The following is a 25,468-nucleotide window of genomic DNA, read 5'->3' as shown; positions in this document are numbered from 1 at the left end:
TTTTCATAGCTTGTAGATGACTTTAGTCAAACTAAGGTCATCCTTTGCCTCTGTTTACCCAGGGTGACTATCCTCCCTCCTAAAACTTTCCTGGAAAGTTTTGGAGATCACAATTCTTTTTTTTTCCCTCCCAGATGTTTACATTCCCAATTTTGGGCAGGAAGGGGTAATTAGTTTTTCTAAAATGTTCTTTAGCCAATGACTAGAGGGAGAGAACCCTGGAGAAACCAGTTCCTTTCTATGTTGCTAGCACTTCCCAGGCCCACTACTACTACTACTACTGCCACCACCGCCACCCCCACTATGCATACAAGCCTCCCTCTATTTAGAATTTGTGGATGGTGTCCAAGGTCATGGCAGTATAGCTTTAGAGCCGGAAGGGACACCAGAGGTCATCTAGCAGAACCCCAATGAAGAAACAGGCCCAGACACAGGAAGTGGCTTGCCCAGAGTCACAGACAACAGACATGTGGCCCAGCCAGGATCCTGTTCATCTCTGCCTCCCAAAGCCTTCATTAGAATCTCCGTAGTGTGTCTCCTGAGCCAGCAGGGGGAAAGAGCTGTTCCTGTGACCTCCTAGCAAGGCAGTGTATTTGACTTGAGAGAGACCTCCAGTGGACAGATCGGTTCTCTCGGTTTTGTATGGGATGCTAAGTCCCAAATTAAGAGATTTTTCTGTACTAGCATGTGGAAGCCAACTGGGCCATTTATGAGTGGGTCACCTGCTTGCACCCATAGCACGCTCCAGTGGACTTCTGGCCAGTTTCAGGGGAATCTCTCCATCAAAGCTGATCTTCTTTACCTTTGGCCAATGACTCTCCCATTCCTTGGGGGAGATGGCGACCAAGTGCAGTTTCAGTGTTTCTCCTGGCTGACGTGTAGCCCTTGTACTCCCCATAAAAGAGAGAACATGTAGGCATTGGTCTCCTGGGTTGTGCTCTTCTGGCAAGGTTCTTCATTTGGCATGAGATGGCGTGTTCTCCCAGGTCCAGTCAGGGCTCTGCGGTGTCTGTGAGGGCAGCCAGGATCATGTCTGTCTGTCTGTCTGTCTGTGTATGTCGGGGGCGGAGGGAACGCGTAGCATGCCGGCCATCCTCTCAGAGGACCTGAGAGATATTCCGGGCCCTCTCCCAAGGCCTGTCTGAGGAACCTCAAGGGAGCTGGTGCTTGAAGGCCTCGGGGTTGTCACCGTTTCAATGTCTGTCTCTACATCTGTCTGTCTTTAGGAAGAGAAAAGTTGGTCATCAGACTGGACCCAATATTTGAACAGAAAATGGAGAGCACAATTGGTGAGCATATGGTGCCCAAGCCTGAAGAAAAACAAGTGGCAGAAAACATTAGTGACCAGCAGCAGGTAAGGGGATGGGGGGTACCTCAGCAGGCCATTGACCCACACACCCAGGGACGGTAAAGCAGTTAACCAGCTCCCAGGCATGTAGATGAAAAGACCGCTCAAATGAAACCATACTGTGAATGAATAACTGGTTCTGGAGATCAGATGATGACAGAGACCACCCTCTTCTTCCTCTTCTTGGCAGAATGGTGCGGGTCTGCTAGGGCAGAATGGTGGATACATTGTCAGGTGAGGTCACCGTAAGAAGTCGATCTGACAGGCCATGGTGTTCTTTAAGTCTTGTACCCGCCTACTTCCAAGAGGATTTGTAGTTAGAGCACAGTGCCGAAGAGGCGATTTCAGGGTTAAATGAGAGTTCTGATTTTAAAAGCCCTTTCCTCACAGCAAGCCTGTGAGGAGAGGTTGGCGCAAGCAGTCCAGCCCAGACAAAGATGGTTCGGGAAGATAACTGAAAATGAGCTTGGTGCCAGTTGATACTGTTCCGAGAGTCAATAAAAGAAGAAAGAGCCGTTCAGGAAATTACCGTTGCCTGAGTCTGAAGTCAAATGCTCAGGGTACTGATAAGAAGAATTGAGAGAAATGGGAAAAAATGTAATAATGATCACATCTGGCAGACAGGAAGGAGAATTGACTAAGAGCCGGGCCCGCCTGAGCGAGGTGGCATTCGGCCATGTTGCCTTGGAACTAGAGGCCATTGAGATATTAGAGGAAGGGGGCATAAAACACATCTCCGGGAGAGGATGTGATGATGACCCCGAACATACTGTTGGCTACCTAGTTGGTTGTAATGGTGTCTGTGAGCAGTGGATTCCATAAGCGTCTGGCCCATTTTGAGAGGCATGTGTCATTCATTCATCATGGCAGCCAGTTAGACAAGGTCAGTCTTGATTTTGGTAGAAGCGATGGGAAGGAGAGAGCTAACCTGTACTCAAGGAGTCTTGGTTATCATAATGAAAACTGCCATTTAAGTGGGGTTTTTCAGGTTGGCAAAGCCCTTTCTGTACAGTGTCTCATTTGATCTCGGGAGGTTAATGCTGTTTGTTATCCTCATTTGATAGATAAAGAAACTGAGGCCGGGAGATGTAGAGTGACTTGGCCGAGGGGACACAGCTGTGGGAGTGTCAGATTTGAGCTGCCACTCCAGGTCCATGGGTTGTTTTCACTAACAGCGTCACTGCCTCTCAGATCCCTCGAGGCAATAATACAAAGAAACCGGGGAAGCCAATGAATGTGGACAGAACCGACCTCCACCAAGGAGGGGGTTTCGAGGGAATTCACATGAAATAATAACTGATTACAACCTAGGGTGGCATTTCAATCGTGTTTTGGTGTTTGCAAAATACTTTATGTACATGATGGCCAAAACATAGTCATGTCGGTCAGTCTAGGCAGAGCTGAGCCAGTCTTAGGAGCAAAAGAATGTGACTGTCATGCTGAGATGTTCCGAACCAGAGCCTCTGGGATCTGAAGGCATGTCCAGAGACTGCTGAGTCTATTCTCTCCTCTCTAGGCTTGTACTGCTGTGAATGAAACTGTAGAGATATGGGGGTCTCCGAAAATCCTCAGATACATGGAGTTCTTGGCTTCTCTGGGAAGTCCATTTGTGAACCTCACGTGCTTTGTTTCCAATCTGGGCGTGGAATTTTTTTTTTCCCCCTCATTTCTAACCCCAGTGCTTTTTCCTAGCATCTAAGCCTACTCCCTCTTTTCCATCCTTCATGGCTCTGGCAAATGGTAATGTTCTGTATCCATTATGGCCACTTGTTTGCTACATAGTTGAAAGTATTCTCTTTGAAGAGAGTTGCCATTTTGTCTCCAGCTCAGATCCCATTCCTGTGAGCGTCTCTCTCTGGAGCATGTAGATTTCCAAACCGCAGCCAGGATCCCTATCTGTTTGAGTAATATTCGACACAGTATATACCATTAATAAAAGGGATTTGGGGCTGTTAGCAGAAAACTTTTAAGTGGCGTCAGGTCTCAATCCCTGCGTAATGATCATGAAACATTCCATCATAATGTAGCATGGCAAAGAGGGTTCATATATCTAATATGCTGAGATGGCATCTGATATGTCAAGAAAGGGGATTTCCCTTTGAAAAAGTGAGAGAGGGGGCAGCTAGGTGGCACAGTGGATAGAGCACCAGCCTTGAATTCAGGAGGACCGAGTTCAAATCTGGTCTCAGACACTTAACACTTCCTAGCTGTGTGACCCTGGGCAAGTCACTTAACCCCAGCCTCCTCAGGAAAAAAAAGAAAAAAAAGAAAAGAAAAAGTGAGAGAGCCCTTTAACCAGTGGAGAAGAGAGACTAAGTCCATCTGAAATTGACTTACACGGGGCCTTTGGAATATCATCCAAAGCCAACTTGCTCTCCCCTCCCAATCCTTCCTCACTGCCCTTCTATCAGCTCAGTGCTGTTGATAACCTGAGACTTGCTCTGGTGCTGGAGAGGGCTGGGGTGCCTGTCAATAATCCTTGTGTAGAGGTGTTGGGTGTGGTTCAGAGATAAGCGACAAAATAAGGTTGAGAATCAAAGCATTACTCAAAGTGACTGGGAGCTGGCGTTTTTCGAGTGGGGAGCGGAGTGGGGAGCGGAGTTTATCTCGTCTGAGTCTCCCTTCCCCCAACCTCTACCAATCCTTGACTTTGCTGGCTGTCTGCGAGATCAAGAAATGAGGGATTGGATGCGATAAAGAAGTGAAACATAGATATGGTCTTGAAAGCGGCTTTGGAGAAATGCCCCTGGGAGGCAAGTGAGGCTTGGGGAGTGGGGTATGCTTTATTCTCTGCACTTTCTTCCCATAGTCAGAATCTTTGCTCTCCGTATGCAGTTCCTCTCCCATACACAGCCGCCGGCGACAACAATCTCAGAGTTGGACTTAGCTGACAAATTGTTGATGTTGCCCAAGCCAAATGGAATCAATAGAGTGCTTTGCTAATACGATAAGCTCAGCTCTTCAGCGAGCCAAGGAGAAAAAAAAGTAAAGCCCCCTGACCTGAATAGATAGCTGAACACCGAACAACTGTTGACTCATTGATCCATATTCACCCTAACCCTAAAATCTCAGGAGATAGATTCAATTAATACTGTTCCATCTGAAGATGAGTAAACTGAGGCACAGAGAGGCCAAGTGGCATGTTCAAAGTTGCCTGTTCTATCCCTTGCCCAACCCTGCTACCATTGAGACCCTGCTTTCTACTTGATTCCTTTTGGAAGAGCATCCTCTGGTTGGAGTGCCAGCTTCCTTTGGCATAAAGGTGCACAGGAAGGGAGAACGGGGGAGGCATTCGAAATCAGGAATGAGAATGTCTTCCTCCTTCTGTTGGCGTTGGCACTGTCATCGTCAGAGCTAATTCACCTGCTTTCAGAGTAACTGCCTGCTGTCTCCCATGGGTATGCATTCTGCCAGGGAAACATGGCATATCTCTTGTTCATCAGAGCCAACCAGAGCTGAATTCAGTGAATCATCAGATCTGTAATCCCTACTGATGCAGATCCCGTCTGTGCCTCTAGTGAGAGGGAAAATTGAATCTCCTTCCATTGGCACCAGGGTCACTAACCCAAGTAACATCTGAGAGGTCAGTGGTTCTCAATGTCACAACTGCTGTCCACTGTCATCCCCTCTGTCTCTCTCCATGAGCTTTTTTTATGTCCACAGGTCAAGAAATGTACTGTGATCGGGGGCTCTGGGTTTTTGGGCCAACATTTGGTTGAACAGCTGCTGGCCAGAGGCTACACGGTCAATGTCTTCGACATTCGGCAAGGGTTCGTGAACCCCGAGGTGAAGTTTTTCCTGGGAGACCTCTGCAATAAAAAGGTACCGTGCCAGTGAGCCTTCGCTTGCCTGCCCCAGATCCTCAGGAGCCAGGGAGATGCTATCTGATTGCTCTTGTTGAATCTAGCATTGAGTTTCTATAGACCTTTTCCATTTGGGTCCTCAATTGTGAATGGCACTGAGCCCTTTAGTTGAGGTTTAGTTCAGTCCATTGCTGCATCAGAGGATCAGGGCCACGGTGGTGCTGATGACCTCGAGGGTCCTTTTTGTTCTCGGTGCAAGTTCCCAGGGAGTCTGAAAGTCAGTTGGGTTCTTATGAGCAACTGAGCCACGATAGAAGTCCTGCCACTGAAGCTAGTCACCTCTAAGGTGCACCGCCAGCTTCTCCGTTTTGACTCTGTCTAGGTGACCTCTGCCCTTTGGCCTCAGGTCTGTCACCACCCTTTAAAGCACTGCTTTAACCCCGCCTGAGACCTGAAACCAGCTCAATCCTAGGTTCAGGGAGCTGCCCTGCTCCATCCCTGATTAATTTCCTTATCTCTCCTCTTCTGTTCCTACTGCTGTTCCCACTGTCTCTTGGAGCCTGCTTCTGGTACCTCCCTTCGCTTCTTCACCTTTTCCCCATAGCCACTGGACACTTCAGATCCCAGGGGACTGTGTATCCTAGGATTTCTTGACAAAGAAAATGAGAGTCTATGAATTCTGAAACTGTACACCAGGGGAGGGGAGAGACAGGTTTGAAGGAAAAAAATCTAGTTCAGCCTGTATTAGGAGGCTCAGACATATTCTAATCTCTTCTGTCCAGCTACTGTTAAGTTACCCAGACTTAGCATGATCCTGTTACCAGTTCCCCTACACCAGAGCCTTCCTCCGGGGCCTCAGAGTCTCAGAAGGCCCTAAAATCTAGCAGGAATTTCTATGTGTTTTCTGTGATCCCAGATTCGCCCCATGCCTGAAGATTGATTATTCTGTGGGACTGGTGTTCTTCCCACATTCCAACTTAGTCATCATCATCCTAATAGCTAACATTTTTCGAGCTCTTTAAGATTTAAAAGGCACATTACATATATCATCTCAACTGAGCTCTACAACAACCCTGTGAAGTAGATACTATTATTAACATTCCCATTTGACAGATGAAGAAACTGAGGTTCAGAGAGGTTACGTGATTTGTTCAAAATCACACAGCTAGTAAGCATCTGAGGTAAAATTTGAATTCAGGGCTTCCTGAAGCCACCTTAAGTCAGGCTTACTCTACATTTTCCTTTTCTAGAGCCTATAAGTTTTGGAACTAACAAGGACCTCAGAGATCGCTTAGTACCCCCACCCATTTCATAGAGAAAATTACTGAGGGTCAGAGAGGGAAGGTGATTTGTCACACAGTCAGTAATTAGATACCAGAGTGAGGATGAGATGGCTCAGTGAATTGATCCTGGGCTAAACTCTGTCTCATACGAGCCCGAGCCCCCATTATCTCCCAGATATCCAGCCGTCTCCTTGTGGAAGCCCCCAAAGGCTAGGCTTTTCAGTTCTGTCTAGAGAGTGCCATGAGTCATGAGTGCCATGGGCAAGACATGGGCCCAGCCAGCCAAGGAGGGTGTGATGCAAGCAGCAAGACCTGTGGCTGCCATCTGGGAGGGGAGTAGTTGTGGTACTTTTTTTTTTTAATGGGGGCTGGAACAATTGTATGACATGAGCATGAGAGCCCTTAATTGAAGTAGAAAACCCTACTGAAAAGATGAGCTTTCATTGGGTATAACCCCAAGGTGGACTGGCCCAACTAATGAGACATCCGCCACATGGCCGAATCGTGCTCGTGGACCCTCAAGGTGATGCAAAGCCCGCTCAGGTGATGGACTCAGGGTACTGAATGAGGCACACATTTGGGGACATGACCAATGTGGGAATTTGTTTTGCTGGATTATACATATGTTTTAAGGAATTTGCTTTGTTTTTTCAATGGGGGGAGGGCAGGGAAAAAGGGGCTAGCAATAGAATTGCCAGAAAGAAAAGGAAAGAGGGCATTGAAGCACTTAAAATTTTTTTTTACTTATTTTGTTTTTAATTTCTAGAATGAAACAAGCATTTTCACAATGTAGTCTAATAAAAAAGGTGACTGCACATAAAACTGCAAATATGTTGTGTACAACTTGTTATTCCTTTGAAGTGTATAATAAAGTTATCATATAAATATCTTTTTTCCTTTTTTTTTCCTTCCCTCTTTCCCACTCTGGCACCTTTAGACACAAATATGTATATATGTATAAAATCATTCTGTGCATATTTCTATTTGTCAATTCTTTCTCTGGATTTAGATAGCAACATCCTACACATGTTTTTTGTAGTTAATTTGGGTATTTATTATAGTCAAACTGTCCATTTATAATAATCCATATTTGCTCAAAGTTGTCTTTTTTTTTTAAAGTGTATTTAAAACTTAAATGCAAAATTTCAAAAAACCAAAAAAGACAGAAAAAGAAAAAAAAATTATCTTGTACCCAACTGAACACCAGGGAGGATTCAAAATATGTAACAATAAATTTCCATTTCAAGAAAATATTTAATAGTACAAGACATTGTATTCAGAACTATATCTTTTCATTGCTTCCTTTTGTTATCTGCTGTACACTTTTTACTTTATTCTTTTTCCCCCTTTCCTCCCCTCCTGTTCTTCCAAGCAGGCTACAGTTAAGCATGGATATATTTATGTATACCTATGTATATACACACATGCACATGCACATACACATACATACATATGCCTATGCACATAGATATCCATACATTTAAAAATATTAAAATGCCTGATATACTGTAGAGTTCTCTTTTGATTTAATCTTTTTTTTTAAGTTTGACATTGTCTGAGATCAATGATTACTACCCCAATTTTTTCCCTACTAAATTCTACTTCTGATCATTGAAAAATTGTTTTTGAAATAATATTGTTGTTACTGTGTACAGTATTCTCTTGGTTCTGCTCATTTTGCTCTTCATTACTTCATGCAAGACTTTCTAGTTTTTTTTTTTGAAAGCTTACTGCTCATTATTTCTTATAGCACAGTAGTATTCTATGACAACCATATACCACAATTTATTCAACCATTCCCCAACTGATGGGCTTCCCCTCAATTTCCAGTTCTTTGCCACCACAAAGAGAACTGCTAGAGAACATAGAGGGTTTTTTCCTTTTTCCCTGATCATCTTTGGAAACAGACTAATAATAGTGGTATTGTTGAGTCAGAGGGTATAGGCAATTTAATAACTTGAAGGCCAGCTCATTTTTGAAAAATTTAGAGAATTGACTGAAATTTATAAGAATATAAGCCATTCTCTAGTTGATATGGGGTCAAAGGATATGAACAGACAATTTTTCAGATGAAGAAATTAAAACTATTTCTAGTCATATGAAAAAATGCTCTAAATCACTATTGATTAGAGAAATGCAAATTAAGAAGACTCTGAGGTACCACCTCACAACCCTCAGAGTGGGTAAGATAACAGGAAAAGATGATAAATATTGGAGGGAATGTGGAAAAACTCAGACACCAAGACATTATTGATGGAGTTGTGAACTGATCCAACCATTCTGGAGAACGATTTGGAAGTATCCCCAAAGGGCTATCAAATTGTGCATACCCTTTGATCCAGCAGTGTTTCTACTGGGCTTATAAACCAAAGAGATCTTAATGGAGGGAAAGGGACCCACATGTGCAAAAATGTTTGTGGCAGACCTTTTTGTAGTGGCTGGAAACTGGAAACTGTGTGGCCGCCCAACAGTTGGGGAATACCTGAATAAGCTATGGTATACGAATGCTATGGAATATGGTTGCTCTATAAAAAATGATGAGCAGGATGATTTCAGAATGGCCTGAAGAGACTTACACAAGCTGATGGTAAGTGAAGTAAGTAAAACCAAGAGAACATCCTACACAGCAACAACAGGATTTTGTGATGATCAACTGTGATGGACTTGGCTCTTCTCATCAAGTGAGATGATTCGAGCCAGTTCCAATTCTGTTGTGATGGAGAGAGCCATCTGCATCCAGAGAGGACTGTGGGGACTGAGTGTGGATCAGAACATAGTATTTTCACTTTTTTGTTGTTGTTGGCTTGCTTGGTTTTTTCTTCCTAACTTTTTTTCCCTTTTGATCTGATTTTTCTTGTGCAGCATAATAAATGTGGAAATATGTTGAGAAGAATTGTACATGGCAACCTATATAGGATTGCTTGCTGTCTAGGGAGGGGAGGGAGGGAGAAAAATTTGGAACACAAGGTTTTGTAAGGGTGAATGTTGATAACTATCTTTACATGTATTTTGAAAAATAAAAATGTACTATTATTAAAAAAAAAAGAAAGAAAAAAGAAAAAACTTGAAGGTCAGAAAGAAACATAGGATAACTTTGAAAGTCATGCATTGAATTTGTTTTATGCTTAAAAGGAAAAGCAAGCTGTATGTAAGAGAGATTTGCAGTTTTGTACAATCCTCTTTTTTTCTGCTCTCCTTTGTATGTGGAAATGCTCAGTTTGTTCAGCGCTTTGGCAAATTTGGAAGACTTAGGCCCTCTCTCCTCTCCCTAAGACCAAAGCTCGATGCCAATCGATCTTTGAGGGTGACATCAGAAATGTGAGAGAGGAAGCATAGAAGGTGAATTGGGCTTTCTAGCCATCCAGAAGACCAAGGCTACTGCTTGATTTTCTTTTTCCCTTCCCTTTGCTTGCCCATCTAGGATCTGTACCCTGCTCTGAGGGGGGTGAAGACAGTTTTCCACTGTGCGTCACCGGCACCATCTTCTGATAATAAGGAGCTCTTTTATAGAGTGAACTACACTGGCACCAAGACAGTCATCGAAGCATGCAAAGAGGCTGGAGTTCAGGTACAGAGTACCAGCCTAGAGCACTGATGCTTTCAAAGTGTATTGAACAGCTTTTAGGGGTGTTAGATCTTGGCCCAAAGATTTTGAGGTGGATCTGGCTTCTTGTTCTCTCTCGTTTTACAGAGGAGGAAGTAAAAGTTCACAGCAGGGAGAGAGCTTGCAGAAAGTTACATATAAGATCATTAATACAAAGGGGGAAAGGAATGTAACCGTTCTGTTTTACGGAGAAGGAAATGGAGGCCCAGAAAGGGAGAGAAGCTCGCTCAAGGTCACAGATGTAGTAAGGGCAACACAGCCGTTTGAAGTCAATCTTCCTGACCTAATCCAGTGTCCCTGTCCAATGTTGCATGCTGGGCCATGTTTTCCCTTGAACTCTATCTGGATGCCTCCTCGGGGTTTTTGTTTTGGTTTTGGGGGGGAACCTGAAAAATTGTTTTCTCTAAGTCACTGCTTATCTAGATGGGCAAACTTTCCTGGAGAAACAGAGTGAGAAGGACAGTTGTATTTGATTTAGCTAAGCGATAACTCTGGCAGTTCAAGGGTAGCTAATGGGTTCTTTTTGACAGTGTGTGATCATTTGATTATCTTGGTCTCAGATGAAAGACCCACAACAAGTGATTGCTGTCTGCCTTTTACGAAACCATTGCGTTTGCTTTTGACCCTCTGAGGTGGGGGTCACAGGCCATGTGAGTTTAGCCCCTAGCCTGGATGAGCAATGTAATGGTGAGGCTTGCTATATGCGGCAAGCCTAAATGGGACAAGGCCCTCGCAGGAAATCGAGCTGAAGGGGGCTTCTGGAGGGACTCAGCCAGAGCCACTGCTTCCCCAACAGATATATCTGTGCCATAGTCATCTCAGACCAATTGGAATGAGAAAGGACCTTTGAGGTTTTCTAGTCCAGCTAGGCCCAGAGAAAAGTGACTTGAAGTTATAGGTAGACAGACTGTAGTTGAGCTAGGATCTGAAGCCAAATAGATGCTCTGATTCTCCCCCCCCCCCCCAGAAAAAAAAAAGAGAGAGAGAGAGAAATTAATTTCTCATCCCATTTAATTACCCTAAAGAGCTGGGACATTTCTGTCCTGAAAAGCTTCTGGTTGCCACCAGTTTGTACCTCTTAGGAGGGCAAATAAGACTAGCACAGTTCTTTGACTTCTTAAAGAATAGAATAGAATAGAAATGGAGGGCTAAAAGTAGGGAAGACTTGAATTTGAATCCTATCATAGACACGAACTGTGTGACCCTGGGCAAGCTTCTTGAGCCTCAGTTCCCTCATCTGTAAAATGGAACTAGAGTTGTATTTCCTCATTGGATATTTGTCTCAGACTTCAAAGGGCTTTCACAATAGGAAAAGTTATTACTGTTTTATTGCTCATAAACTATGGGTGGCTATCTCATCTTTTGCCCCGAGGCGAAGTGGAATCTGCAAAATGTCCAGTCCTCTCTTGATGGACTTTCACTGTACCTTGCACTAAAGAGAGAAGCACTAAGTGTTTCTGCGTGCCCCTTTGTGGTTTTGGCACAATGACCAGATCCAGGTTCCCATACGCCTATCAAATTCCTGAAGCTGGGGGATGAGAGTGGGGAGGATAGGGGAAAACGGGGAGGGAATGGCCACAGAATTTTTGCCTGAGCCACAAGAATATTGTCATGTGTTTTCTTGACCAATAGATACCCACCAAGGGGTGCCGTGGTGAGAGAGGGGGTGGCATAAAACTACAGAAGGCTGAGAAGGTTGGGACCCACTATTTCATTGCCCACTGTAGTTTCCAACCCCCACCCTAAATTGCTACCTTCCCCTGTGACCTCACCGAGCAATCTGTACCTCTTTCTGGCACTTAGTAACAAGAAGTATTTCTGCTTAGTAACAAGAAGCATAGTTTGTGTGTGTGTGTGTGTGTGTGTGTGTGTGAGAGAGAGAGAGAGAGAGAGAGAGAGAGAGAGAGAGAGAGAGAGAGAGAGAGAGAGAGAGAGAGAGAGAGCCTGTGAGCTCCAAAAGAGTGGACTATATCTGATCTCAAAGTGTATTGAATAGCTTTTAAGGGTGTTAGATTTTGAGGTGGAACCTTGTGGGACCCTTAGTACCTTAACACAAGAACATACTGTAATGGAGTGCTCTGGCACACAGTAAGTGCTTGATAAATGCTTGTTGAAACACAGTAGGAGTTTAATAAGTGTTCTTGAATTATTTTGTAGAGTCATAGATTTATTCCTGGAAGGTATCTCTCTAGTGCAACCCTCTTTTTTTTCCAAGTAAGAAAATTGAAGCATAGAAAGGGGAAAATGTCCTGCCCGGACTCATTCAGATAGTAAATAGCCAAGCCAGAATTCAGGCCCTCACCTCCTTCTGCCTAGACTAGTGGAATACCCTCTGTCTCCCACTAGACTCACCCCCTTTCTTTCTCTGTCACACAGATCAGTCCATCACTGCACATTTATTAAGTACCATGTGCCAGGCACTGTGCTGAGATGACAGTGTAATCCTACTAATATCCAGGAACATTAACCTGCCTGGTTTAAAAAAAAAAAAAAAAAAGACCAAAAATGTCCACCCTTGTCCCTTGCCACCCAAATAAAGAACCGGCGCCTTTGATTGGCCTTCAAGGCCGTCTGACTTCAAAGAATCTTTTCAGCTTCCCTTTGTGCTATTGTGTCACACATTCTTAGCTTCCCACCAAGGTCTACCATTTCCCAATCTTGTCCTACTATGCATTTCCGCAGGAGCCTATGCTCCCTGCACCCCTCACAAGCTCCTCCCCAAGGCCATGCCTTGAATTAAGCCAGTCACTTTCTGTTCCTGTTCTTACTGATGTGAGGGAACCCTTTAGAATATTATCATTTGAGGGATCTCCTCCACCCCTGAATCCCAACATCCTCACCAGCTGAACACTATGGCATTCACTCAGATGAGTCCAAATAAATCACCTAATGTGTGTTTAATGAGCACCTACTATATGTCAGGCACTATACCAGGTAGGAATACTGGTAAGAAAAATGAAAAGGTCCCTACTCTTAAGGACCAGGTCCTGTGGCCACCTATCAGCATCCCTTGGGGGAATGGCCATAATTATGGCAGAAGAGCTGGCTTCAAAATGGCCCCTTGGGGTTCATACTCTGCAGAGGGCCCAGTCACTTTTTAATTGGAAAACCCTTTGCGTACCGGCTGAAGGGGGGAGAAGGATGGAACCCTGCAAACTGACCATCTGTTTCTGTAGCCCCCTTTTGAAATTCCAAATTTAAAAAGAGCCTAAAAGGTGCTCTCTTTGGAGCCAGAAGATCCAGACTGCTCCTTCCGGTATGACTTTGGGTGGGCTTTGGCTCAGTAGGCCTCAGTTTACCCCCTTTGTACAATAAGAAAGTCAAAGCGAATGGTCTTTGAGTCTCTTCTGGCTTTAAATCTCTGGACTCTGGACTGACTGCCATCCCTCTTCATGGACTTAAAGCAAAAAAATAAAAAAATAAAAAAATAAAATAAAAAGGATTGGAGCCAGCAAGGAGCGTGGGCGGGGGATTTGCAATTCTACCTTTAATGGCAGCTTGTGTATCCATTAACCAGCCCACAAGTGTTTATTAAGTGCCCACTCCGGGCCCCTGCTCTGTACTCAGAGCCGGAGAAGGGGGGGGGAGTGCGGGGGAGGGGGCGCAGCAGTGACAGGAGATCGAGAGAGAGCGAGGGAGAGAGAGAGGGAGAGAGTGAGCGAGAGAGAGGAGAGAGAGAGAGAGAGAGCGAGCAAGAGAGCGAGGGAGAGAGAGCGAGGGGGGGGGGGAGAGAGAGAAGGCTTGGCTCTTAAGAGCAGGGACATTACAGTCTGCTTGGGAAGGCAAAGCTCAGGCACATGAAACAATTAAGGAACAGGACAGGACGACCTCTAATGAAATGCTAAATTGTGTGGGTGCAGACTGTGCTGACCTCTGAGAGAGCGGGATTGACGGCAAGCTAGAAGGTGGGGAAAGCAGCCAGTGTGCCTTCCTTCTCCTAGATCGGGGCCTGAAATCCACAGATCTGCAAAACGTAGTTAGAGGTGAACGGGTTCCCTTTCAGCTGCCCATTGCGTGCGCTTCCTTTGTGTGTGGGTGGGGGACACAGTGAAAAGAGGAGCTAGAGCCTCGGGGTAAGCACTGGGGCCCGCCAGGAGCGAGCAGTGAGCAAATGGGAATTTTCCAGCAGGAATCACTCCTGCTTCTTTCAGTCAAAAAGCATCTTCTCTATCTTGGCAGAAATTCATTTTAACCAGCAGTGCCAGTGTCGTCTTTGAGGGCGTCGACATCAAGAATGGGACTGAGGACCTCCCGTATGCCATGAAACCCATCGACTACTACACTGAGACCAAGATCTTGCAGGAGAGAGTATGTACCCCCTCTTGAGCCGTCGGCTGGGGAGCAGCCAGGAAGGGCCCCTTAAAGCAGCTTGGGCCCCGCCCGGGGTCTTCGGGTCGAATCTGCCTGAGACATCTTCCTTTCCCCCCCCCCCCCCTTGGCAGGCTAGAGCCCTCTGGATTTCAGGGGAAAACTTCTCACCCCCAAGTGCTGCCACCTCCCTCTAGGAAATGTAAAATCAGCCGTGTGGGTAACACGTGTAAGTTATTTACTTGCTTAGGAAGGGAAATCAGAGGCGCCCATCGCTCGCCTGCTGGCTGGCTTGCTCCCTCCACTCCGTAGGGAGAGAAGTGATGGGCTGGGGGGGGGGGGGAGTGGGGAAGGAGGGGGGGCGGCGATGTGGAGGCAAGCCCGTTAGAAGCAGCCGGCTCTCATTTGTTTTTCTTACTTGTTGGTCTTTGTTCCAAGTGGGGAGGATTTGGTTGCGGGGGAGGGTTGGGAGGGAACAAATCCTTGGGAAGTCACAGGGAGGTAGGGAAAGAGTATCAATAAAGCAGTTCCCCCAAAGCAGGCAGCTGGCGGCCGAGACAGCGAAGTCACCGGCAGCAGTGGCTTTGGAACTCAATTACCTATCCCAGGTCCTCCCCCCAGAAGCTTTTCAGTCTTTCTCCAAGCAGGTCTTTGGGCTGCTCTTTCTTTTTGAAAAAAGCCACTTGCGAACTCGACAGGCCGGCCTCCCCGAGGGAACAAATCAGACCTAGGCCCTGGCGGGGCGGCTGGGGGAGGTGGACACAGAGGCTGCCCCTGTGGGTGCCCCAGGGCCCCTCCTGGCCGCGGACCGGGGGCAGGCCCCTTGGAGAGGGGCCCCTGACGGTACGCTTGAGCACACATTGCCCCTTTAGCCGAGCTGCTCCGCCCCCTCTGTCGACGAGACTCAGAAACCTGTTGAAAACTGAGGGTGGTGCCTAAGAAATAAGGCCCAAGGATCGAGTAGGGCCCCATTTTTCCAGGGGGTTGAAAGAGGGGCCCCCGTTGGTTTCTGTGTGTCGTTCGATGCCGCTGAGCAGAAATCACGGCCGTCTCACGGGATCTCCCAGGGCTTCCATTTGGCAGAACAGGTTTGAGAAACTCCCATCCAATCTGCCATCCATAGTCAAGATGGGAGATGGAGCAGGCTGGATGGGGGGGAGAGGGGGGTGGGGGGTGGGGGCAGATCCTCTGGAAGCTTGGGGACTTGGAGAGCTGGTGACTTTTTAAGGGCAGTGTCCACAGGAACATAGATCCGAGCTAGAAGGTCAGAGGTTGGCATCTCCTTGGATCCCCGCCTTCCTCCAGGGGGGACTCAGGTGCTGAGAGGCCAGGGGAGCCAGGATTCTCTCTCTCTTTCTCTCTCTCTCTCTCTCTCTCTCTCTCTCTCTGGACCGTCTGGAGGCTAAGATACATTGATTTCCAGCCCTCCTCCCTTTAGAGCAGGACTTCTTAACCCGGGGCCTGGCAACTTGGGCTTTGGCTTTTGGCTAACTGTATTTCAGCATAATTGCTTCCTCTGTGAGCCTGTGTGTTTTATTTGATGCGTTTCCAAAGCATTTTTCTGAGAAAGGTCAAGAGGCTTCACCAGACAGCTAGAGGGGTCTGGGACGTCCGCAAAACAAAATAGTTAAGGCCTGCTTTGCGAGTGGTAAAGATTGTGTGAGCGAGGCAACGTGGGGCCCGAGAACCACCAGTCCCATTCTCACGGCGTGGACTGCTGGATTTCTTTTAGGAAGGATGGCTGGCCCTCGTCGCCCTGCTTCTCTCTGGCCTCCGGCGAACCCCTCAGCGAACGCGGAAGCGCAAAGTAGCCCGTGTCTTGCTGCCTGGAATCTCTGATGATGTTAATGGGTCATAGATTTAGAGCCAGACAGGGCCTTGGAGCTCATTTACCCAACTGTCTGATGTTCCCGAGGGGGAAACTGAGGCCCAGAGAGGTCTCACTTGGGCATAAGTGGCAGAGGCAGGATTTGAACCCAGGTCCTCGGGCGTGAGATCTGACATACTCTCTGATGCACCGTACTGTTTTTGTGCTCCAGTTAGGGAAGACTTTGCCATCTGTGAAACATAAGGAAACTCTAGCTGTGGCTCAGCTTCGTAGCTTCAGAAATGTCCTGAGGTAGGGTGAGGGGGCGGGAAGGTTGAGGTCACCTGGCACTCCTGGTATTTCCAAAAGGTTGTCAAGGGTTCTTTAACATCTCTTTCAAACTCTAATCTGGGGAATGAGAACTTCTCTCAGCCTGGACACAGTCCCTGACTTTGGCGGCCACATCTCATTGTTGACTTACGGAGCCAGTGGCCCCTCAGACCCCAGATTTTCTCTTTTCTGTCTTTAGAAGCCAAAGCCCGCCTTCCCTTTTCCCTATTTGATTTTCCCCATTGTGCCCTATCCTTTCTGACTTGGGATGTGCAGGTGATCCATAGTGCTACTTCAATCTTTTCCGCCTGCCCCTCTTTCCATAATGGAGAGGGTGCTGGGCTAAAGGTTTGTTCTTGCCCACAGATGCTAATGGCTTCTCCCATCTGTGGACGGAGCCTAGGCCTTGTCGATGCCCTCTGATGTTTTGTTTTGTTTTCCTAGGAGGTGCTGAATGCCAATGAACCCAGCAGTAATTTCTTAACCACAGCAATCCGCCCTCATGGCATCTTTGGCCCAAGAGACCAGCAGCTGGTCCCCATCCTTGTTGAGGCAGCCAGGAGTGGCAGAATGAAGTTTATGATTGGGTAAGCTTAGCGGCTACTCCTTCCCACCGTATTTCCACATCACTGCTACCTCTACTTGCTGCCCTCCCTACTACTTTTCTGCCCTTCCAGAACACTTTGCAGTTTTTAGGGTGCTCTCACAGCACTGTTGTATTTAATCTTCATCTGAGTCCCCGAGATAAAAAAAAAAAAAAAAAAAAATCTGTCCATTTTACCGATGGGGAAACTTAATTAAGTGAGAAGCTCCAAGTCCTGCCGTTCCTAAGGAAAGGAGCCCAGACTAGAATCTATGACCTGTACCAGAACCCAGGATAATAAAAGTTGACATTTCAAATAAATAATGATAAGAAATAAATAAATAATGGAGTCAACATAAAGTTTCCATTGCATAAGGAACTCTCTGTCTGACCTCCCTAACAACCCCATGAGGTTGGTTCTTTATTATCTCCTTGTCACCAATGAGGCTAAAGCAAGTCTCAGAAAGATAACGTGACTTGCCTGGGATCACGCAGTTAGGAAGTGCCTGATGTAGGATTCCAAGCCAAGTCTTCCTGACTCCAAGGCCAGTGCTCAATTTGCTCTGCTAACACCGCCTCTCCTAGGAGGCATAAGTAATGTGGAAAAAGAAGAGAGCAAGGGGCCTGCTGATTTGATCATCCAAAGCATCCCTTTGCATGTCATGCACTATGGAAAGCCTGCTTTAAAGGTAGCTACTGAATGCTTGCTAATTTAAAAGAAAAATGAAATGAATAGTTGTTTGCTTTGGGGGGGAGGGGCAGCGGTCTGGGGTTTTTGTTTGTTAGTTTAAAAAAGTTGTAGGTTTCTTTGGGAATCTGTTTGTTTGTTTTTAAGAGAAAGTCTGTCTTCCTCTCTCTCGTATTTTAGGAACTCTTGGTGCTTTCCTAAATCATTCTAAAGATTTTATAGTCGGCTATACCAGAAGTTGGGATATCTTCTTAATAACTTTTAGCAACAATGAAAAAAAAGTACTCTGCTAATCATATATGTGTGTGATCTTTTGCGTTCTCTAGGAATCTTAACCCTTTTGGAAAGATTTTGAAAGTAGAAGCCTGAGGGCTTTTAAAATTGTCTTGTTTCCAGGAGAGATTTATTTTGTGTATATGGCTTACTTCTTTGTGTAGCGCTCTAGGTACTGACTGGGGGTGGGGGGGTGGGGGGGGTGGCATCCAAATGTGATCCTTGTGCTAAGATCACTGATAAAAATAAGTCACTCACTGGCCGCCCACCCTCCCCTCCAAAACAAAACAAAACCCACCCCGAGATTCTGGCTCCAGAGACGCAGTTCTTAGAACAGGAGAAGGGCTTTGACATCATCCAGCCCGGTCTTGCCGAACAGGTTTGGGAGACCCCCACAGAGGACCTGGAGAGGGACAGTCAACTTCCAAAAGACCTTAAGTTCCAGATCTTTGAGATTTCTTGCCCTCCCTTCTCTTTTGTTGTTGTTTTCATCTTTTTTCAATGCTTTATTAGAAACTTCACTTTGTACGTACTGTTCCAGCTTTTAGATCTGATAAGGACCTCCCAGGTCATAAAAGTCTTAACGCCCACATTTTTCCAGGTGAAGAAACTGAGGCCAAACTGTAATGCAAAGAGCTGAAGCAGAGCTATTTCCATTTAAATGAATTCCTGTCCCTTCCTCCTCATCCCCAGCGGGATCCTTTGTCTGTTCCTTCTCATTCACTTTTTCTCCCTTGGCCCAGTTGGAGTTGACTCCTTTCTTCTAGCTTTTTTTTTGGCTCGGGATTATTTTATAAAGGTCTCTCCAGATTTCTTTGTATTCCACACACTTGTCTGACTTAATTACTTTCTTGTATTCCCTTGCATGAATGTATGACAACTTATTTAACCATTCCCCTATTGTTAGATATTTCAGCTGTTTCCAGTTTGGGGGTTTGGGGCTTTCGCTTTTCCTCCCGATTCCTTCTAATGCTGCGCGGCCAACCTTTGACTTCTTCTGTTGAATTCTTTCCTCCCTAGCCCTCTTGTCTTCTCCCTCTCCGCCTCCTCCTCCGCCTCCTCCTCCTCCTCCTCCACCTCCTCCTTCTCTTCCTCCTCCTCCTCCTTCCATCAGTTTAGATTGCTGATCCCTCTCTGGCGGTCCATCTCTTACTTTGGGGAACAGGAAAAGAAGGAACCGAGCAGGTCTTAAGCACCTACTATGTGCCAGGGACTGTGCTAAGGTTTTTACAGATACTCTCTCACTTGATCCTTATGACAACCCTGGGTGGTAGGTGCTGTGATTATCCCCATTTCACAGGTGAGGAAACTGAGGCAAACAGGGTGAAGTGACTTGCCTGAGTGTCTGAGGCTGGATCGGAACTTAGGTCTTCCTCTGTGTTGTGCTGGTGATCATGTCTCTGTGCAGGGCCAGGAAGAAGTTTGATGGGGAGTGGGGAGGGGCTGAAGGTACAAGGAGGAGTAAAATATCTGCTTGGCTTCAGCCCGGGGGTCTGGGAAGGGGTACATCAGAGAGGGGCTTTTCCTTCAAACTAGAGAATACGAGCAAAATGAAGCACAGCAGGACTACAAGGACAGCTGGCCAGGGCGGCCGTGGAGCTGCCTAGGGATCTTGTTTGTGTGGCTTTGGCAAAGAAATCCATCAGCATCTTAGGAGCCCAGAGAGGCAGCTGCTTTGATAGGCCTTCACTTCAAAGGTACCTCAAGGTCTGAGTGAGAATTATCTGTTCCAGATACGAAGTCAAGCTTCTGCTTTTGTTCCTGCAGGAATGGGAAGAATTTAGTGGATTTCACCTTTGTGGAAAACGTGGTCCATGGCCACATCTTGGCTGCAGAACATCTTTCCTCAGACTCCGGCTTGTGTGGACAGGTAGGTCCTTTCATTCTCAGCCCTGAACTTATGGAGCCCCCCCCCCTTTTCTCTCTAGCAAGTTGCTTCCATTAGGGATATGGAAGATTTGGGGATAGGAAACCATTCAGAGAAGGATTCTCATATTGCTTAAGACATGATTTTGTGATAAACCCAGAGACTCCAGCTTTTGGGATAAGAACTTACTATTTGACAAAAATTGCTGGGGAAACTGGAGAATAGTATGGCAGAAACCAGGCATTGACCAATACCTAACACCCTGTACCAAGATAAGGTCGAAAGGGGTTCATGATTTAACCGGAAAGAGGGATATTTTAAGCAGTTTAAGAGAACAAGGCATAGTCTTCCTCTGAAATCTATGGAGAAGGGAAGAATTTAGGGCCAAAGAAGAACTAGAGGACATTATGAAATGCAAAATGGAAACTTTTCATGATATTAAATTAAAAAGTTGTTGTACAAACAAAACCCATGCGGTCAAGCTTAGAAGGTAAGCAGAAAGCTGGGGGAAAATTTTACATCCATATTTCTAATCAAGACCTCGTTTCTAAAATATTCAGAGAACTGACTCAAATTCATAAGAATGCAAGCCAATCTCCAATTAATACATGGTCAAACGATATGAACAATTTTCAAAGAAAGCCATTTCTCGTCATGTGAAAAAACGCTCTAAATCATTGTTGATTAGAGAAATGCAAATTCATACAACTCTGACATTCATACTCCTCTCATATTGGCCAAGATGACAGGAAAAAGATAATGATGAATGTTGGAGGGGATGGGAAAACTGGGACATTTGTTGGAGTAATTTAGAACTATACTCAAAGAGCTATTAAACTGTACGTGCCCTTTGATCCAGCAGTGTCTCTCCTGGGTCTGTATCCCAAAGAGATCATAAAAAAAGGAAAAGGACCCGCATGGACAAAAATGTTTGTGGCAGCCCTTTTTGTAGTGGCAAGGAACTGAAAACTGAGTAGAGGTCCATTAATTTGGGAATGGCTAAATAAGTTATGGTATATGAAAGTAATGGAATATTATTGTTCTATAAAAATGACAAATAGGCTGATTTCAGGAAAGCCTTGAAGGATTTGCATGAATTGATGCTAAATGAAGTGAGTAGAACAAAGAGAACATCGCATACAGTAACAAGAAGATTATGTGATGATCAACTGTGATGGCCTTGGCTCTTGGTGATTCAGGGCAATTCCAATAGTCTTGTGATGAACAGAACCATCTGCATCCAGAGAGGGGACTGTGGGGACTGAATGTGGATCACAACATAGTATTTTCACCTTTTTTGCTGTTGTTGTTTACTTGCTTGTTTTTTTTTTTTCCTTTCTTGTGTTTTTCCCCCTTCTGATCTTATTTTTCTTGTGCAGCATGGTAAATGGGGAAATATGTGTAGAAGAATTGTACATGTTTAACCTGTGTAGGATTACTTGCTGTCTAAGGGAGGTAGGGGAGAGGAAGGGAGAAAAATTTGGAACACAAGGTTTTGCAAAGGTGAGTGTTGAAAATTATCTTTGCATGGATTTAGAAAAACAAAAAACTATTATTTTAAAAAAAAGATCATTTCTATCACAAATTATTACAAGGGAAGAGATATAAAGTGTGCCACTTGGGCAGGTAACATGTCACTATGCCGATATCCTGACAAGTGTCTCTTTGATGTGTATTCTGTTTGCACTTCCTGTGTTTTTGGCAGGGTTTTGAAATATTTTCACTCAAGGAGAAATTTTGCCGGATATAGTTTCACTGTAAATGGATCTTGTGGAATTTTTTTTTTTTTTTTTTTTTTTTAAGACACTATTTAGTGATCTGAAGCAGAAGCAGTATTGGGTGAACCTGGAATCCATTGAAATTGCCATCTATATTGCTTTCTCTTAATCAATCTCTCTCTCTCTCTCTCTTTCTTTCCCTCCCTCCCTCTCTAGGCTATTCACATCACCAATGACGAGCCGGTCCCTTTCTGGGCCTTCCTGTCCCGTATTCTAACAGGCCTGAACTACGAGGCTCCGAAATACCACATCCCCTACTGGTTGGCTTACTACCTGGCCTTCTTCTTGTCTCTGGTGATCATGGTGATCAGTCCTCTCATCAAGGTCAAGGCTACCTTCACACCCATGCGAGTGGCACTGGCTGGCACGTACCACTACTACAGCTGTGAGCGAGCCAAGAAGCTGTTGGGCTACCAGCCACTGGTCACCTTGGACCATGCTGTTGAGCGCACTGTGAAGAGCTTCTACCATCTGCGCAAGGCCAACTAAAGTGCATCCACGCTGCCCAGCAGATAACCCCTCTGGGGAAGTGATAGTTCACTCTTTATTCCCAGCCTGCACCTTGGGCCTCTGCTACTAAAAACAGGTTTCTCTTGGACCGGGGCCTCCTCTCTTTGGCAAAAGGGTAGAACTTCTGATGCCTTATTCTGAATGGTACTGCTTGGGGGGAGGGAAGGGACAGTATTGACCTTTGTAAGAACCAGCCCCCTTTGTATTTCCTTCAGATAAGGCAGCTGCCAATTCCACCTCCCCCTCGCCCCGACCACGGTGACAGCTTTCTGTTTTCCTATTACCCCTTCCCTCCATTTTGCTGTTGTTTGGGCCCGCCTTCAACGTTATTTGCATTCTGACCGCCCCATCACGCGTTCACATCCTTATTACCGTTCTGTGACCTCCCCCACCACCATCCTGGATTCACTAGCCTCCCCCATTACTGTCATTCTAGGCTCTTTGGCCTCCACTGACCCCCCCATTTTGTGCTATCTGACACCCATCCCTGCCTCAATTTTGTGTTCTGACCACCCACACCACCTCCATTTTGTACTCTCCGACTTCTTGTACCATCCGTATTCTGTACTCTCTGACATGCCCCACCACTCGCACTCTGTGCTGTCGGACCTCCCCCGCCACCCCCATTCCGTGTTCTCGGACTACCAGCCCCATTCTGTGCTCTCGGAGCTCCCCCGCCACCCCCATTCGGTGTTCTCGGACTACCACCCCCATTCTGTGATCTCTGACCTCTCCCTCCACTCCCATTCAGTATTTGCAGATTACCACCCCCCGACCGGGCTCTCAGAGCTGCCCCGTCACCCCGATTCGGTGTTCTCGGATTACCACCCCCCTACTGGGCTCTCGGAGCTCCCACGACACCCCGATTCGGTGTTCTCGGACTACCACCCCCCTACTGGGCTCTCGGAGCTCCCACGACATCCCGATTCGGTATTCTCGGACTACCAGCCCCCATCCGGGCTCTCGGAGCTCCCGCGGCACCCCGATTCGGTGTTCTCGGACTATCAGCCCCCATCTGGGCTCTCGGAGCTCCCACGGCACCCTGATTCAGTGTTCTCAGACTACCAGCCCCCATCCGGGCTTTCTGAGCTCCCACGACACCCCGATTCGGTGTTCTCGGACTATCAGCCCCCATCTGGGCTCTCGGAGCTCCCGCGTCACCCTGATTCGGTGTTCTCGGACTATCACCCCCCTACTGGGCTTTCCGAGCTCCCACGTCACCCCGACTCGGTGTTCTCAGACTACCAGCCCCCATCTGGGCTTTCTGAGCTCCCACGACACCCCGATTCGGTGTTCTCAGATTATCAGCCCCCATCCGGGCTATCGGAGCTCCCGCGTCACCCCGATTCGGTGTTCTCGGACTACTATCCGCAGTCTGTGTTCTCCGACTACCATGCCCATTCCGTGCTTTCCGACCTCTCCCACCACCCCCATTCTTTGTTCTCCGATGTCTCTGATTATTCTCATTTTGTACTCCCTGACCACTCCCACGACGCCCATTCTGTGCTCCCTGACCTTTCGAATTACCCCCATTTTGTGCTCGCCGACCACCCTCACTACCCTTATTCTGTGCTCTCTGACCTCTCCCACTACCCCCATTCTGTGCTCTCTGACCTCTCCCACTACTCCAGTTCTGCGTTCTCTGATCTCCCCCAGCCTCATTTTGTGATTCCTGCCTTCCTTTACCACCCCCATTTCGTGTTCTCTGACACCCACCCCCACTGCCAATTTGTGCTCTCTGACATCTACCCCTACTGCTATTTTGTGCTCTGATCACCCGAATTCAATTTTGTGTTCTATGACAACCAGCCCCCATTTTGTGCTTTCTGGGCATATATGCCACCCCGATTTTATGCTCTAGCTCCTGACCTCCATTTTGTGCTCCCTTGCCCCCTCTCCACTTTGTGTTCACCTGGCACCTAGTTGTGTGATCGTGAGCAAATTGCTTCCCTTCTGTGAACCTCAATTTCTACATCTATAAAATGGGGAAGATCCCATTTACCCTATCTCCTTCACAGGGTTTGTTGTGAGGTTCATATCAAATGACATGTGACGGTACTTTGTAAAGTGCAATCCGCGTGTAAATTATTTCTGTTACCTAGTGAGGGGAAGAGCTCCATTCTGTGTTCTGCGAGGAGTAACCCTCTTCCCGTCTACCAGTGCAGATTGAAGCCTTTTTATGCCTTAGGATATGGTTTCCGTGAGTCGCTGTGGCCAACAAAGAATGCATTCCCTAGTGGCTTACTTTATGGAGCTAAGCCCCTCAGAGAAAAGATGCCCAGTCTATACCTGGGCCCAGCCTCTGAGCCTTTCCAGCCTGCTAAGCCTACTTGAGCTCAGGCTCTGTTCCCCCCACCCCACCCCACCCCCCGGCCACAGCCTTTGAGACCCTAGGGTCGAACACACCGCTATGCCCCACGAGGCGTTGGTGGAGGAGGGAGCCATTACATGACATCACTCATCCTTTTCTACTCATCGGTGGGATACTTGGAACAACGCGCTTTTGAGTGAAATTTTCTGCTGTGGTTTTGCTTCTAAATAAAGTTCATAGTACTGTACCTGCTGCCTGGTGTCTTTCCATTCATTCTATGGGGCAGGACCCTTTGCTGCGTGCCACAGGGAAGGGGCCCAGAAGGTGGGGGTGGGAGGGAAGGATGGAGATGAATAAGGCTCAGCCCCTGATCCCAGAGACATTATCAAGTCAGGAAAAGAATTAAGACAGTAATATTAGGGCACCAATCCCAATAGCAGACATCTGGGGAGATCAGAGGAGACTTCGGGGCCAAGACACCATTTAAGCTGGGTCACCAAAACTAAGGTGGGGCTGGGGAACATTCCAAGCTGCCAGAACTCAACAAAGGTACCGAGGCAAGTCTAGCCCACATAAGGTGACTAGAAAATCATTTGCTTGTTGGAACAGAAGAAGACAAATCTAGGGAGGTAGGTGGGAGGTCCGACTGAGGATTGTTAACTCCACATAAAACAGCAGATTTCTTAGTAAAGGTTTGGATGGGGGGGAGCAAGTTTTGCACGGGCTATTTTGTTGTGCATTTCAGTCCTGCCCAACTCTTCACTATCCATTTGGGGTTTCCCTGGCAAAGATACTGGAGTGGTTTGCCACCTCCTCCAGCTCATTTTACAGGTAAGAAAACTGAGACAAACAGGGTGAAGTGACTTGCTCAGCATCACACAGCTAGTAAGTGTCTCAGACAGTATTTGAACTCGTGTCTTCCTCATTCCAGGCCTGGCACTCTATCACCTGCAGCTCCGCCTGGCCTAGCAAAAA

At 46.6% G+C, this 25,468-nt stretch overlaps 1 protein-coding gene across 2 annotated transcripts in view; it reads left to right on the top strand.

Moving 5' to 3' along the window:
- NSDHL (NAD(P) dependent 3-beta-hydroxysteroid dehydrogenase NSDHL) overlaps positions 1-24,740 on the top strand; it is a 45,581-nt gene extending 20,841 nt beyond the window's left edge. For both annotated transcript variants that reach the window (XM_074277507.1, XM_074277506.1), the window contains exons 2-8: positions 1,227-1,354; positions 5,012-5,170; positions 9,856-10,002; positions 14,218-14,346; positions 16,928-17,070; positions 19,795-19,897; positions 21,829-24,740. In XM_074277507.1, coding sequence (XP_074133608.1) covers positions 1,274-1,354; positions 5,012-5,170; positions 9,856-10,002; positions 14,218-14,346; positions 16,928-17,070; positions 19,795-19,897; positions 21,829-22,161 — 1,095 coding nt within the window. In that variant the 5' untranslated portion in view covers positions 1,227-1,273 and the 3' untranslated portion in view covers positions 22,162-24,740. The remainder of the gene's footprint in view (positions 1-1,226; positions 1,355-5,011; positions 5,171-9,855; positions 10,003-14,217; positions 14,347-16,927; positions 17,071-19,794; positions 19,898-21,828) is intronic.
- The last annotated feature ends 728 nt before the right edge of the window (positions 24,741-25,468 follow it).

The sequence above is a fragment of the Sminthopsis crassicaudata genome, chromosome X (assembly GCF_048593235.1).
Source record: "Sminthopsis crassicaudata isolate SCR6 chromosome X, ASM4859323v1, whole genome shotgun sequence".
Classification (NCBI taxonomy): Eukaryota; Metazoa; Chordata; class Mammalia; order Dasyuromorphia; family Dasyuridae; genus Sminthopsis; species Sminthopsis crassicaudata.
Note: the sequence above shows the minus strand (reverse complement) of the source record. Positions and strands in the feature narration are given on the sequence as shown.